The following is a 14,561-nucleotide window of genomic DNA, read 5'->3' on the forward strand; positions in this document are numbered from 1 at the left end:
TCAGCAAAACCTCAGTAAACAAGTTTGAAATGAGTAATTAAAGACTATATTCCAACCCCATTCTTTAAGTTTTATTTGTTTTTATTTTTATGTTCTCTATGTTTACTCTCATTCTTATTTTGTACTGTATACATGCACCTGAATTGGGGAAGACATCCCAATTAAAAGCATTGAGAGTTTTGAATGTGAATGTTTAAGTATGTAAGTACAATTTAAGTACAATACTAACTCAGTTTAGGAGGAATATGTTGGTAGAAAACAAGCTAAAGCTTTAGCTTGTGGTGAGAAGAAACTTTCATTTCAGGTATTTACACAATTTCTAATCTAAAATAACATTTATTTTTCGTTAAATTTGGTTGTTTTAAAAGTTTATTTTGAATATCATAGCATGGTATGGTATCAGGTTGGATTTAGGACTCATGAAACAGAGCTAACAGTAGTTAGCAGTAAGCTTTTGCTTTATGAAAGCAAGCTAGTAGCTTTATGAGTTCATTTCCTTTCCTTTCGTGGTATAATGTTTTTTTTTTAAGAGTTTGTGGTATTTGTATCTTTTATTCATTTTTACACATCAACAATATTCAGACTAAGTCCTAAACCAGGCAGGGCTTTGTCCCACATTTGAATTTTTACCATTTTTATCACTACTAGAAAAAACATTATATATTATTATTTAAAAATGGCTGCCCTTCCTCTGTTATTGTTTCACCTGTTTTGTGTTCTTGCCCCTTTTTTGTTTTTGTCCTGTAACAACCGCTTGAACTTAACAAGCATACTTTAAAAAAAGTATCGTAAGAATTTACTTCTCTCCTCTGTTCACTGTGATGTTAATTATCTCTCATATATTGGGTGTAAAAGTATCGGGCAAGCGTAGTCCAAGCGGGGGCGCCATCATGGCGGACGGGTCCAGCAGGCCGCTGTGTGGAGGCTCGCGGGAGGGACGAGCCTCATCCGGGCTGCTGCCATTGGCTCCTGCGACGTTATAAATACGAGCAAATGGCTTTTACCGGCTCAGAGCAGGCGGAGACACGGAGGGAGGCAGGCAGGCAAGTTGGGAGGCAGCGCGACCGCATCTGTCGCCACATCTCGACGCTTCTCGCGCGCGCAAGACCGGACTCGTGTTGTTTTGTTTTGTTTTGTTTTTTTTTACATTTCACCCCGGCTGAAATCAATGAAGGAGAGACGCTCGTGTCAGAAATTATCTCTGAAATCCGGCATGGATCCCAGTCAGAGTGTGAAGTGTAAGATAGTGGTGGTGGGAGACAGCCAGTGCGGGAAGACCGCCCTGCTTCACGTGTTCGCCAAGGACTGTTTCCCTGAGGTGAGACCCTGCAAACCCGCACACTGATGAGCATCATGCTAATTAACCTGATTTTACTAATACAGGCTGCCATGATAGCCTATCATGTCGTGCTTTAGTGGAGATGGATGTGACAGATTGAAGGACATGCATGTGTATTACCCATATGAAGCATGTATATTAGTGTGTGTTGCAGCTGTTATTAGGTGCATTAGTGGAAACAGTGCTGCAGGATTATGATGCTAGTTGAGTTTTGCTCCTAGTTGTTGTTAAGGTAATTATAACTGCAGTTTTCACTCTGTTTTCAAGCTTAATTTTGCTCATTTTTACCAAAGCCTAAACTCTGTCCTGTCTAATGTGGCCTCTGTCCATGTTTCCTGCAGAGCTACGTCCCCACCGTGTTTGAAAACTACACGGCCAGTTTCGAAATCGACACCCAGAGGATCGAGCTCAGTCTGTGGGACACCTCAGGTAACTACGCCCTCCGTCGCCCTCTCTCCTCCGCTCCATGTTGGGTGTTCTGGTGAAATGTCGGGACATGTCCCAGCCCTCTGTGACCCCTCTGGACATGCAGACTGCTCTCTTGCTGATTAGAGATGATCAGATAGGAGGTGCGGTTTCATCCAAGTTTGGCCGCATCCTCATAAATGAACATGGGCGGCTGAGGTATTTCCCCGGAAATGTCAGAATCATGAGCTTTAAGAGGCTCAGGCTTGCATTTTTGAATAATGAAATTAATCTCTGACCCATTTTAATCAATAAAGCTGGGTTAATCCTTTCTCATAGTCCGGAGTTCCTGTTCCTACAAGCCAGACATGTTTCCCCTCAGATTGTGAAAGCGGCTCACCTTTTACCTACATAGAAATGCTTAGTATTACAGCTAAGTGTAAAAACAGAAACGCATCATGGTGCTGGATTTGGTTTCTGAATTCCTCCCAGCTGAGCAAAGCTAAAGCAGAACCAGGCGAGGAACGATAATGACAAGGCCGAACGGGGCGCAGATTTCTCCATCTGGAGAACACACTTTGGAAATCTCCCTGTCGGGGGTTTTCGGGAAAGTTGTGTTGTGCAACACGTGCTCGGACCGTCCGGCGCTCATCGGCGGCTGGTTGGACTTTGTGTTCAGGGTCCAAGCCAGCTGCTGCATGCCCTGTGTGTGTTTCAGTGTGTAAACAAACCCGCTCCCCCATCCATCAATGTCCGAGCAGTGAAAAGCACAGCAGTCAGGCGTGAGTGAGACGTATGTTGCGTGTGTGCGAGCATTTGGTGTGTGTGTGTGTGTGTGTGGGTGTGATGGGCGGGGACGAGTCGACAGCCAGCTGTTGCGGGTCTCTGGCCTGGAATTCCTGAGCGATGTTTGAGTAACTTTTTTCCAAACGCGAAGGCCAGCGCGAAACCGTCGGTCCTCCTCAAGAGAAACAAAGCATTTACAAATTGAGATTTTACAAATGCGACACCGGCTGGATCTCATTTGAAGTTCGATTTTTGCTGTTTTATGAAAGCGTCAGCAGATAATCCTCAATTTCAGGCTTCGTAGCACCACAAGCGAGCAAAACAAGGAGCTCGTATTTCAAATTCTTCCACTCCTACAGCCTGCGTGTGTTTTTTTTTGTCCAAGTGGAAAGACAAAAAATGAAAGCCAGCCCAGAGTGAGAATTTTGTTTTATTGCGCTGTGTTGGCCGGACGCCTGGAGCCATTTTTCTTTTTCTCTCTCTGCTTCATAAAACAGCGAGCGGAGGGGGGGCAGGGGGGGCGCGGTTCCTATTAGATCAGTGGGTCTGAGATGGAGCCAGACCCCCTTCAATCCTCACCCCCACCCAACAAACACAAGCATGCACACACCCAGTGACTGATAGATACAGCTTTCGGCTTGACTGGTCCCTTTGTAGAGGCACCCATCGGCCATGGCCAATCCAATCGATCTCTTATCTCCAGAGGTGTGCTTAGGGGGGGCTGTGTGTGTGTGTGTGTGTGTGTGTGTGTGTGTGTGTGTGTGTGTGTGACCCCAGCATGCACTCGGACAAAGACCAGGAGGCAGAGCTGAAGACAAACACTCTGGACTGCCACCCCCCTCCCTCACAAACACACACCTACACACACTGTCTTTGTTCTGCAGTGATGAGTGGCCTAATGAGCTGCCTGGTGTGTGTGTGTGTGTCTGTGTGTGTGTGTGTTTTAAAAGGGAGGGTGATGGGACTAATTCAGGTCATTAAGGTAAATGCCTGCCAGTTGCATTGCCTTCCATTTGTCCCCCACCCTGCTTTTCTGCGCCAGCTCTGCTTCCCAGACTCAGGGTGGGGCCCGTCGGGGGCCGAGGCGCAGCCTTTGATGCTTCGCACTTCTTTCACCGGCAGAGGAAGCGGTTTAGTCTGTCTGTCTGTCTGCCCGCTCGACTAATTGAGCTGCAAAGGTGTTTGTTTGAGAGTCAAACCGGAGGAGGGTAAACAGAACAAGCCCCGTCCCTCCGCGCCCTGAGGCCTCGTCTCATTTTCCTGAGCTGAAAGAGCTTAAACACATCACAACACCTGTAAGAAGGTAATTTCAGACAGGGCTGCAGCTAATGATCTTTATGCTCGGCAGTTCCCTTTTTTTACTCCTAAAATGTCAGAAAATGGTACAGAAATGGCCATCACTCTTCCCCAGAGCCCATCTCTTAGTCGTATAAAACAGTGAACAGCAGCAAACATCATTTTAGAGAAGCTGCAGCCAGCGAATGTTTGGCCCTTTTACAATTTTACTGATTCTTAAACCTGCCCCCTCCACAGGGGCAGCACTGCAATCTGTAAACCCAGCACTGACACACTTACAGCTAATGACTAATGTGTTAGCAAACAGTCCAGCAGAGATCCAGAGCAGCATTAGCGTTTAATTAGGTTCATGTGTCTGGCCACATGATAACTGGACGTCCAGTATTCCTGTTAGCGCCGGTGTGTTGTCAGCCGCCTCCTGATGGGAAGAATCTGGCTGTCGCTGCTAGATGTTCTGCTGATGTTCAAAACCTGGTCGCTAAGTTTCAGCCGCTCGGTGTGTTTATCGCAGGTCTGAACGCAGCTGCTTGTTGTGTCTGGAAACGACGCCGTGAGAACAGTGAAGGTTCAGGCCGGGAAACCAAAACAAAGAGCTGATGGACGCTAAAATGATCCGTCGAGCTGATGGAAGTCAGATTTATGTTTCTCTGAGGATTCTTGAGGACAGGCGATCTCTTCCACGTGACACAGTCATCTGACCCATTGCTTTCTTAAAATTTTCTGTCATGCAGCTAGTCGTTTCCGTGCTAATCATGTAAGGCTGGTTTACAGAGATTTTGCACCTTTGCATTGGTGAAATATTCAGAGTGCGTTTCTGGAAGAGACTGCAGGAAGCAACTTTTACGACTTTCTTGCAAAACTTTCCAAAGCAAGGACAAATAAAAGCTTCAATAGAAAAAACTTCTTCACCAGAAAAACGCAGGAGCTCTCAGGCATTTTCACATGAAGGCCTCCCAAAGAGAGGCGCGTTAGACCCCACGGATCTCATTTGATAATATTTATCCCGGGGAACCTTGTGGGGAAAGTTCTTGTTGTTTTTTGTTTGGAGCTGACTTGAACAGCTGCCGACTCTGCACATTAAAAGATGACCCACTTTGAAAAACGGGAAGAAAGTCAGATGAAGTTTTGAAAGGGAGATGCATAATGACAGAGTTTGGTTAGAGCAGCCCGGATTATCATTTCCCTCTGTCGTTTCTAGAGCATGTTGCATGTGCCGTTTCCCCCGTGCTGCTGGACAGCTCGGCTGTGGGACTTTTCCATGCACTCAGTAAACCCCTCTGCCGCTCACACACACACTGTGCCCCTGCCATTCCCCTGTCGGCAGCCATTGTTGCATTGGATCACATTTCTGGGCTCAGCGAATTGGAGCTGCATGTCTGGCATTCCTCAGACTAAAGGTTTCTACTTCCTCCTCCACAAAGACCCCTATTGTACCCAGCAGGCCCAGATCCTTGGCGGAGTGAAAGAGAAGTGGCGTGGTTCACTAAGCCCTACCTCGTTTCCAAGGGGAAATTGAATCACGCTGGAATTTGCCGACTGGCGAGAGAGCCTTGAGCCAGCAGTGGTTGTACAGTGTTTGAGCTAAAGGACAGTGCAATCCTGGGAGAGATTAAAAGACTTCCTGTCTTCTAATGTCGTGGCAGGGCTTTCTGTGTGATGTTACACCTGACATTAGACTCCGCGTCCGGTCTTAACGCTGAACACCTTGCATTCTTGGCTCCCCCCCTTCCTTCCGTTCACCTGCTCAAATATGCTGCCTGTGTGAACACCCATGTTGATTCACACTTTGTTGTCAGTGTGGCCTTGAGTGTCATTGAACGCACCTTCAGAGGTCATGTATGTGGATCTTTGTAGCGTGTTTTAGGTGCATTCACATCGGGATGTTGGGAGGTCACATGTCAACAAAACAGCTCGATCAGAAGTGAGGCAGTTATTGACCATCCACTCCATCCAGTCAGATATTTCCTCACAAAACTTTTCTGATTTGAAAGTATCTGATTTAGCCATCTTATATTTATAAGCTACTAAGATATTAGATGAAATATTGTATGATGAAGTGATATTACCACATATAGTGTCAGTGATAACATTGTATCATGATATCGCATCGCGTAATGTCATATTGTAGCTTGTCTTATCGTAACATAGCATATCATATCAGCGCATATTGTAATGGATTTGGATTTATTGGATTTTCCATTAACATATCACGTCATCGTATCTTATGGTAGCATATTGAATCGTCACATATGTATAAACGAATGGTAACATAATCTAGCATCGTGTTGTATATTGTGTCATATTGCATTGCAAAATATTGTGTTGTATCACGTTAGCGTGATGCCTTTTCACATTTCACATGGCAGGATGGCAGCGTTAGCAGCAACAGACATCCTGGTAGCCACAGCAACCACAGCAGATATTGGTTCAGGTTTACTTCAGTTTAAATTGCTCTTTGTCTTCTCTGTGTGTGCGTTGAATGCGTCTGGCTGGCTGGAGGTTATATATTTAAGCTGGGTGGTGTAGGATGGCTGGACGTGGCTGTCGCTGTTTGTTGTTTCCACAGGTGTTCCCGAAGGCTTAACGCCTCTTCACACACACACACACACACACACACACACACACACACACACACACACATGCTCACCAGCCCTCGGCTCAGTTCTGCTCAGCTTCAGTATGCGAGCTATGCAGTAAATCAGCAGGCCTGCAGACCTGTTGCCATACCTCCAGACTGTCAGACGCAGCTGTCTCACCTCAGGACTATGTGTGCTTGTGTGAGATAAAGTAAATTTCCATGTTAGTGAGCCATTTGTGCGCAGGCTTCCTACACAAAGTGGAACGTCTTTAACATCAAACAATATTTCAGAGCCGTATTCCAGACAGGCAGCATCAGGATCTTTTTTTCGTGAAAGTCGGGGGAACATCTGGAAATTTAAATAATGAGTCACATTATGTGAATATAGCAGTATGGATTCTCCAGCTTGTTTCATGTGTATTTATTGCATTAAGCGATGCTTTTCATCGCAGCTGGCGTGGAAGCGAGCCTGAAAAAGCACACGAGCGAAGCAGGAAGGAAGAACATTCTTACATCTTGGAAGAGTTTCGACTTCGCAGTGGAAAACCATTCGGTCTTTCATCAGGACCACAGTGGAAGCTCGGTATCCGCTCGTGTCCTTGTGCACAACAGCATGCATCTGCTGTGAGCGAGGCACAGGGGAGGATATGCTGAAGGCGAGGGGGCTGGAGAGTGTGTGTTTAAAGGACAGAGAGGGTGGACAGGGTGTGTGTCTTCCTTCCAGATTTAGAGATCCTGTGGGAGAACAATGACAGGAGCTAATTAGATGACAGTCACCAGGTCCTTCTGTGTGTGTGTGTGTGTGTGTGTGTATACACTATGTGTGTTAGCTCTGGGATTTCCTCTTATCTTTCCGTTTGGCAGGAAGATGACCTCAAAGCAGAGTTTAGTCTCAAACGCAGGCCTGATGCGGTTACGACTCCGCTATAATCGGCAGACGAGAAGGAAAACGTCTCCTGTTAAAAGCCGTCTGAAAACCATTACCAGACCTGCACACACACACGGTTCAGCACGTCACGCGCACATTTTGATCCCCTGTGAAAGTTACGGCTCCTCATTTTCCTGTTTATGTTGTGCAGCTTGAAATGGTTTGCTTGGATGCACTCGGAGGATTTGCAGCTATAAATACTTTAATCTCCAGGTGAATTCACAGGAATACGTGCAGGCACTTTGAAAGCGAGACCTCACACGCTGCACCCAGCAACTCAGATATGTGCATTTCACCCCATCGGGCTGTTAAAAACAATCAATTCATTGTAAAATGTCAAGCGACTGCAGCTCACCCTTTCAGCCGCAGGGTCTTATTTTTCCAGTGATCTGTTCCAGGCAGCGAGGGCCGGGGAAAAAAACGAGAAAAATCTTGAAACAATGCAATGCGGTCGTGATTGATTGTGAGACAGCCGTGAAAAATGGGGAATAAATTCTTGTGGGGGATCCCACATTCCTCCTGGCCTCGCACTTCCTGTGTTGTGTTGGATCGTAGCCGCCCCAAGTCAGGCCTTTTTGCTCTCGGTGGTGTCACCTATCGCACGGCTTTCGCCAGCGAGTGACGGGAAAAGCAGAAAGTTGCTGGGAAATGACAAGCCTGCTCCCATACGAAACACATTATGTTCAGCTCAAGACATGAAAATAATTAATTCTGTGGAGTTCCTGGCTGTTTTTGAAATGGTAAAAGCCATCAAGGCACAAATTAGCTACATCCTGGATCGGCTGTGTGTTGCAACATTTGGGAAAGTGAGCTTGCGGAATTCAGAGCCAGAGCACGCCATTGCATCACCGACACACTTAAAACATAAAATGTCCCATCACTGCAACCTCCCTACGCCCAATAGTCCCCCATAAAATCAAGGGCCGTTAAACCGTGGCCTGTCAGCTTGTAAACGTGCATCGCACATCGGTGTCTGTGAGCACGGCCAAATGTGGTTTGTTAGAAACGCCACTCTGCACTCTTAGAAGTTAGCCAGGATTGTATCTTTGTTGCTCCCTGAAAAAAGAGAGGGGCAGCGAGGTCTCGCGACTTCAGCACGCTCTCAGAGGCGCAAACACATCGGCAAATGTAAGACGCGATCCATTAATCGATCGAACATTAGCTGATGGCAAAGAGGTCATTTCTAATGTTAATCCTCGTATCATTTTGATGTGACGTGTGCAGCTTCCACAGTGTTGTTATTGTCCCCGTTGGATGGAGCAGCGGCCTCCAGATAAATTCTAATCAGCCTGTTCGACCTCGTCCCCGGCAACCCCGGCTCACGCGCTGGATACGTGATTGTGTATGGACACAGATACGGTTCAGATTTCTCCGTGCTGCAGCGGTACATTTTATTGCGAGCACATCAGCCGGCGTCGCGCTTTGTTCTGCGGGGCCCAGGCCTGGAAGGAAGCGTAGATTGTTTAAACGGTGTCGTCTCCCATCCAGACTGTTTAGATTAGGATCACTGGATTCCTGTGTGTGCGTGTGTGTGTGTGTGCGTGTGTGCACATGACAGTGCATTCCTGGCTTTTCTCCACAGCGGTGTTTAGAAAGGACCTCCCAGGGGGAACCTTCAGTTACCAAAAACAAAATTCTCCAGATTTTTTGGCAGCCGCTGGTGTGTGGCCGGCCCTCGCTCGTCATGTGATCTTGACTCACCTTGACACGACGCCACCCCCTCCTCCCTTTCCTCCCCGGAGACGCTTCGGTCTGGCGGTGAGATGGGTGTCGCCCTCACACATGGTTCCACTTTTGGGGAGGGGAGTCATTTCCTCGCTCTGAAGTTCCCCGTTTCTCCGGAGAAGACCTCTCCGTCAAGCGATCCCGTCGCAGTCAGCACATTTTTTCCACTGATGCTGCATTATTTGTTTTCCTCGCCTGGTTGCCATGGATTTATGGCTGAGCTGCAATCATGTCATACGAGAGTAACTGTCAGAAATGCTTTGGAGCTTAAAGAGCTGATTGCGCCGTGTTCATGCAGTCTAGAAAAAATGTTTGAGGTTTTCTGTAGTTTTGGAAACCGCAAGCTGAATCTTCCACAAGCAGAGTGGCTGCAGTGTTTCCTGCAGGCTTTGAATTCACGAGGATGAAATGGAGGAAGTGCTGTTGCATAAACCTGAGTGTGTGTGTGTGTGTCCTTTGCCCACCAGCTGCAAAGACCAGCCAAGCCGAATCTTAACGTCACTGTTTCGTGTTTTCCTTTTCTTTCAGGATCTCCGTACTACGACAACGTGAGGCCCCTCTCCTATCCGGACTCCGACGCCGTCCTCATCTGTTTCGACATCAGCCGCCCGGAGACGCTCGACAGCGTGCTGAAAAAGGTTTGTCGCTGTTTGCTGACACATTCATCCAGGAGGCGATCATTAAGCCTTCGATGAGCTCAGTGGAAGCCATTATCCTTGAAACCCCCTCCACTTTGATTCAGTTTGATCCAGACCACGTCGCGTTTAACTGGATCAGGAGTCTATGTCTGCGGTCAAGAGGTTTCTTTTGTGGCCTCGGTCACCTCGGATCTTGTGATGTGAAGATGTGAAGCTGTAGTGTGACTGGCTGCGAGGTGGCTGGGTCAAACCCCCGGAGCGGCTTGAGGAGGGAAGTAACGCTCTCCACCGAATGACTTTTCAACTGAGGTGCAGCCACCCGTCTCTCACATGGAGCTGGTGGCCTGACGTAGTCTGATGACTGTGGTCGCGCTAGTTGACTCCCACATGCGTGCAGAGCATAAAGCATGACATGCAGCATCAGTCATCTGTCTGTCTGCAGTTAAAAACACACCTGGCTTGTGCTTTTCTTTTGTAAGGAACTTCCTGTATTTTAGTGCTTCTTGCTACGGGAGCCTGGTGGCTCAAACTTGCAGAGTTTGGCCTTGACTTGGGGTCAATGGAGGTGATTTTGGCCCATGCCTGCATCTGTGGTGACACCTCCTTTGTGATCCATCCCTAACAACTACAATTTAAGGCATTTCGAGGCCCCCCCCATTGCCCCCGTCTCATTTAAAATTTGCTGTTTAAACATACTGAGTGTCTGCAAGCTGCAGCCATGTGTGGCAGCCATATTGGAGGTCGAAATGTATACGATTTGCTGAAAAAACAAAATCTGTTTGTCCTGTTTTAATGGGAATGTGTAATTTCACCACATGTCCGACTGCGTTATTGTTAGAGACGTCGGTGTCAGCTAGATGACCATTATATCTCCTCCTTCACCTGGTTTGCATGCTGGAATCTGTCATCAGCAGTGATTAGGAACATGCTGACCAGTTGCTCTGCTTGGGGGGGCTGCCCGCTCACACGCTGCACCCTGAGTGTCTGTCAGGTGATCAAACTGTGTGTTTGCTTGCTAGCCAAAGGTCATGTTTCAGACAATGAGCGTCTGGATTGGAATTAGCATCGCTCGGGGCTTTCAGCCAAGTGGTGTTTGTGCAGACAGAAAAGTGATGGACGCGCGGTACAAAACAACTTCCTCTTCGGATGTCGATGAACTTGATCCCCTGACCAGCCAGCCAGCCAGCCCCGAGGCACATTAGCCTCAGATTAAAGCCCCTGGAGAAATGCCATTGATCACAGAGCATTTATTGTTGTCAGGGAGGAAACATGCAGATTATTTGTGGTTCCTTTTCAGGGTTCAAAGCGTAAGGGTGCTCCAGGAAGTGGCAGCTGTAACCTTTTGTACTTAAAGGACGTGTGACAGGGAGGGTGGTCCTCGTGGGATCTGTTTGGTCATTCTGGCCAACATGCAAATATTTAAACCCTTCATTTGGCTAATTCATCATTTTCAAACTTTCTGTTTTTCTTGGTTTATATTGATACATGGTCTAAACACTGATCTTTTGCTCATATTGTACCTTTTTCTAGCAGTGGTGCTGGATAATTTCCCTTCTTTCTCACTACTGTTGAATGAATTAACAAATTAATGCTGCGTGATTACAAGATTTTGTCTTCCTCCACAGTGGAAAGGGGAGATCCAAGAGTTTTGTCCCAACACTAAGATGCTGTTGGTTGGATGTAAGTCAGACCTGCGCACCGACCTGAGCACACTGGTGGAGCTCTCCAACCACAGACAGACACCTGTCTCTTATGATCAGGTATGTTGAAAACGTCATATGTTCAAACGCCAGAAATTTGAGTGAATCATGCAGCCAGTAAACCAGTTTTGAGACTGAACTCATTCATTAGTAATCACTCACTGTACTTTAAGCCACATTTAACTGATCCCTAAGAGAGAAAATCCTCTTGGCGTCATCATTGTTGACGCGAGTACTTAAATATGCGTTCACCTCCTCCTAACCTGAGCCTTCGCTTCCGGCGGTGACCATATTTGACCTCTTCCTCCTCAGGGTTCCAGCATGGCCAAGCAGATCTCGGCGCCCTACATCGAGTGCTCGGCTCAGCAGTCGGAGAACAGCGTCAGAGACATTTTCCACGTGGCCACGCTGGCCTGCATCAACAAAAACAACAAAAACGTCAAGCGCAGTAAGGCCGCCCGCGGCAACAAGAGGATTTCGCACATGCCCGGCCGGCCCGACCTGGCGGCCGTAGCCTCGGACCTCCGGAAGGACAAGGCCAAAAGTTGCTCGGTCATGTGACTGATCGGACTGAGGAGGATTAGACTGGGAATGAGGACAGAGCACAGTGTAAGCAGGAAGCTACGGGGCAACGCTCTTTCCTGCATGCTAAAGACCCCTTGTTTGTCTGGAAAGGGGTTTTATAAGCTTCAATCGATGTACATGTTACTGGAATACTCTGCACCAATGAAAACTCAATGCGTAGTAGCGTCCCCACCCATGTGGCCACCCCTCCCCGCCCCCACCAGACGAGGAAGCTATCTGTCAGCCAGCTACCTGCTCGGGGAAGTGACCCGCTTCCTCTGGGACGACGAGGCGGATGCGGTCGAGGCTTTCCACGCCAACAGGAAATGAGCGGGAGGAGTGATGTCATTAGGAGATGCTCATTTGCGAAGGAAGGGGTGTGAGAACACGTGGTCTTTTGAACGCGAGCCAAAGCCGGCGACGGGGGTTTGCCGCCTGGGAAGAGAAAGAGGAGCTGCCGTCGTTGTTCAAAGACTTTTCGCTCGGAGGGCTTGTACAACAACTTGCCGCTGCCGCCTGGACCTGCCTCGCTCTCACTCCTGCTCTGTAGCTGTTAGTCTGTGTGCAGAGGAGGTCAGAAGAGGCTTTTCTTAGTTCTGCACAAAGGAAACCTGACGCTGTTTGTCCCCTGTCTCTGATATGTTGTCGGTATAATGTGAAGTCATTGGTGTGTAACTGCATCAGTATTTGTTTTCTGTTTGTTTTTTTAATCTTAGCTTCACCCTAAGTTCCATCGGTGATGCTCGCAGCTGAACGTTATCTCCGATCACGCCGAGCTCTTTGAGTTTCTAACTGCACGTGTGTTCCGCCGTTCCGCGCCCGTTTAGTTCACCTTACCAGCTATGGATGCGAAACGACTCTCTGAAGACAGATCGTTGAAAACAGTTGTCCACACTGAGCCCCCTGTATAAGTAAAATGACTCGGTGCATTTTCACCAGCCTGTGCTTTCAGATTAAAAAACAGAAGTAACGTCCATAACACATTTTAAAACTCCTAATGGGCCCAAAAGCTTTAATTGACCAACATTTAACCAATTTGACTAACTGTGTGAAACGTGTGCGTCCTAACAGGCGGACAGCCAGTTTGAGCTATGAATCACCCTTCCTCTGCACGTCAGGGAGAGAGTGGGAATGAAAGCAACAATTAAAGCTCGTTCATTAGGCTCTGAGCACATCAGAGCCCTCTGCTTTGCATTTCCCCGGAGTGCTCAGATTGTCGTTGGGTAAAATCCCCCCTAAAGGCGCGGTCACACCGGCATTTAAAACAGCGTGAAGTCGCAGTAAAATCAATTCTTTACAATGGAAGAGCCTCAGGGCGTGGGTTCTCTCTCATGTGGAGTTGAAATTTGGTGAATTTGTGCCATTGATCAGTCGTTATCAGTCTTAGCAGGGGTGACTTTTGAGGGAACAGCCAGCTAGGAAGTGAAAAAGCTGTCACATCTCATCAGCTGTGTTGCACCATCCACTTGTTGAGTATTAACTGCTCCACGAAAGAGCAACGGCTCTGAATACACTGTGTGAACACACTGCTAGCGACCAGTCGACTCACCTTCAAGTGAAGAGGGACACTTTCTGGTGTGACCAGGCCTTCAGGCCTGCGGCGCTCATTTGAATCTGGGTGTCAAATCCTGAAGTCTTGAAACAGTGTTTTTGAATTTCTGTCCAACAACAGTGCAGTTAAGGAGCTGTTTGAATAACATAGGCATCGATGCACTTTTAATGGAACTTTCAGACTTCCCTGTTCGCTTGTTCAAATGCCAGCTGTCACGTTTGGCAGCTCAGGCCTGACTCTTATCTCCACTTTCTGATTTGTCGTCTGTTCCCCGTGTACATTATCATGTTTTTCTTGAATGTTGATGTCACCTTCAAAATGTCTTTGCCAATGGTGTTGCCGCAATATTTATTGAATTCTATATTTTCCCTTTAGAATAAATGCAAATGGAATTGAAGAAGTGTGTTTTCTGTTCATTGGGAGGAGGCGTGACGTCAGATGGAAAAGCGAAGCCACAGTTTCACCCGTTTCTTCCACATTTACATTAATCGGAGGTGGTAACTGGACTGTGTGGTTATTCAGTGATCAAACACAGGTATCAGATAGAGGTCACACAGGTGTCTGCTCTGGACATAAAATACCTCCATGAGTGGAAGGTTTCTATGGAGCCGCTGTACCATTTCAGATATTCAGATGTGGATATACTGTCTAAAATGTGTTTAAAATTTCCATAACAGCAGCTCAAGACACTAAAAAGTGAAATTTACAAGAAGGAGGAAAAATAAGCTTCCTCATTTAAGACAGGAAATGAAAACAGCTGTCTGCTCGAATGCACAAAAGGGAAGCCTGGGTATTAAATACATCAGAGCCACTGATGAGTATAGGCAGGTGTGTATTGTCCTGTGGATGATTTTCTTTTCCTTCAGTTTTACCAGTTTGGACAAAGGACACACCTGCGATCAGTTGTCATGGTTGCACAGGTGCGGCCTGTTTAAGGCCAGTTAGTTTGCTAATCTGTGACAAAGCCATGCAGCTGAAACGCTGTTTGCCCTCTCCAACAAAAGCGTTTTACTGGCGCCGCACACAGACATGCCTGGAGTCAAATCTCTT

The 14,561-nt window shown here is 47.2% G+C and overlaps 1 protein-coding gene across 1 annotated transcript; it reads left to right on the forward strand.

Moving 5' to 3' along the window:
• The first annotated feature begins 1,049 nt into the window (after positions 1 to 1,049).
• On the forward strand, positions 1,050 to 13,902 carry rnd3a (Rho family GTPase 3a). Its single transcript, XM_041965860.1, has 5 exons — positions 1,050 to 1,318; positions 1,681 to 1,768; positions 9,586 to 9,695; positions 11,321 to 11,455; positions 11,708 to 13,902. The coding sequence occupies exons 1-5, from the start codon at positions 1,169 to 1,171 to the stop codon at positions 11,954 to 11,956; spliced, it is 732 nt and encodes a 243-aa protein (XP_041821794.1). The 5' UTR covers positions 1,050 to 1,168; the 3' UTR covers positions 11,957 to 13,902.
• Positions 13,903 to 14,561: the final 659 nt, after the last annotated feature.

The sequence above is a fragment of the Chelmon rostratus genome, chromosome 24 (genome assembly GCF_017976325.1).
Source record: "Chelmon rostratus isolate fCheRos1 chromosome 24, fCheRos1.pri, whole genome shotgun sequence".
Lineage (NCBI taxonomy): Eukaryota > Metazoa > Chordata > Actinopteri > Chaetodontiformes > Chaetodontidae > Chelmon > Chelmon rostratus.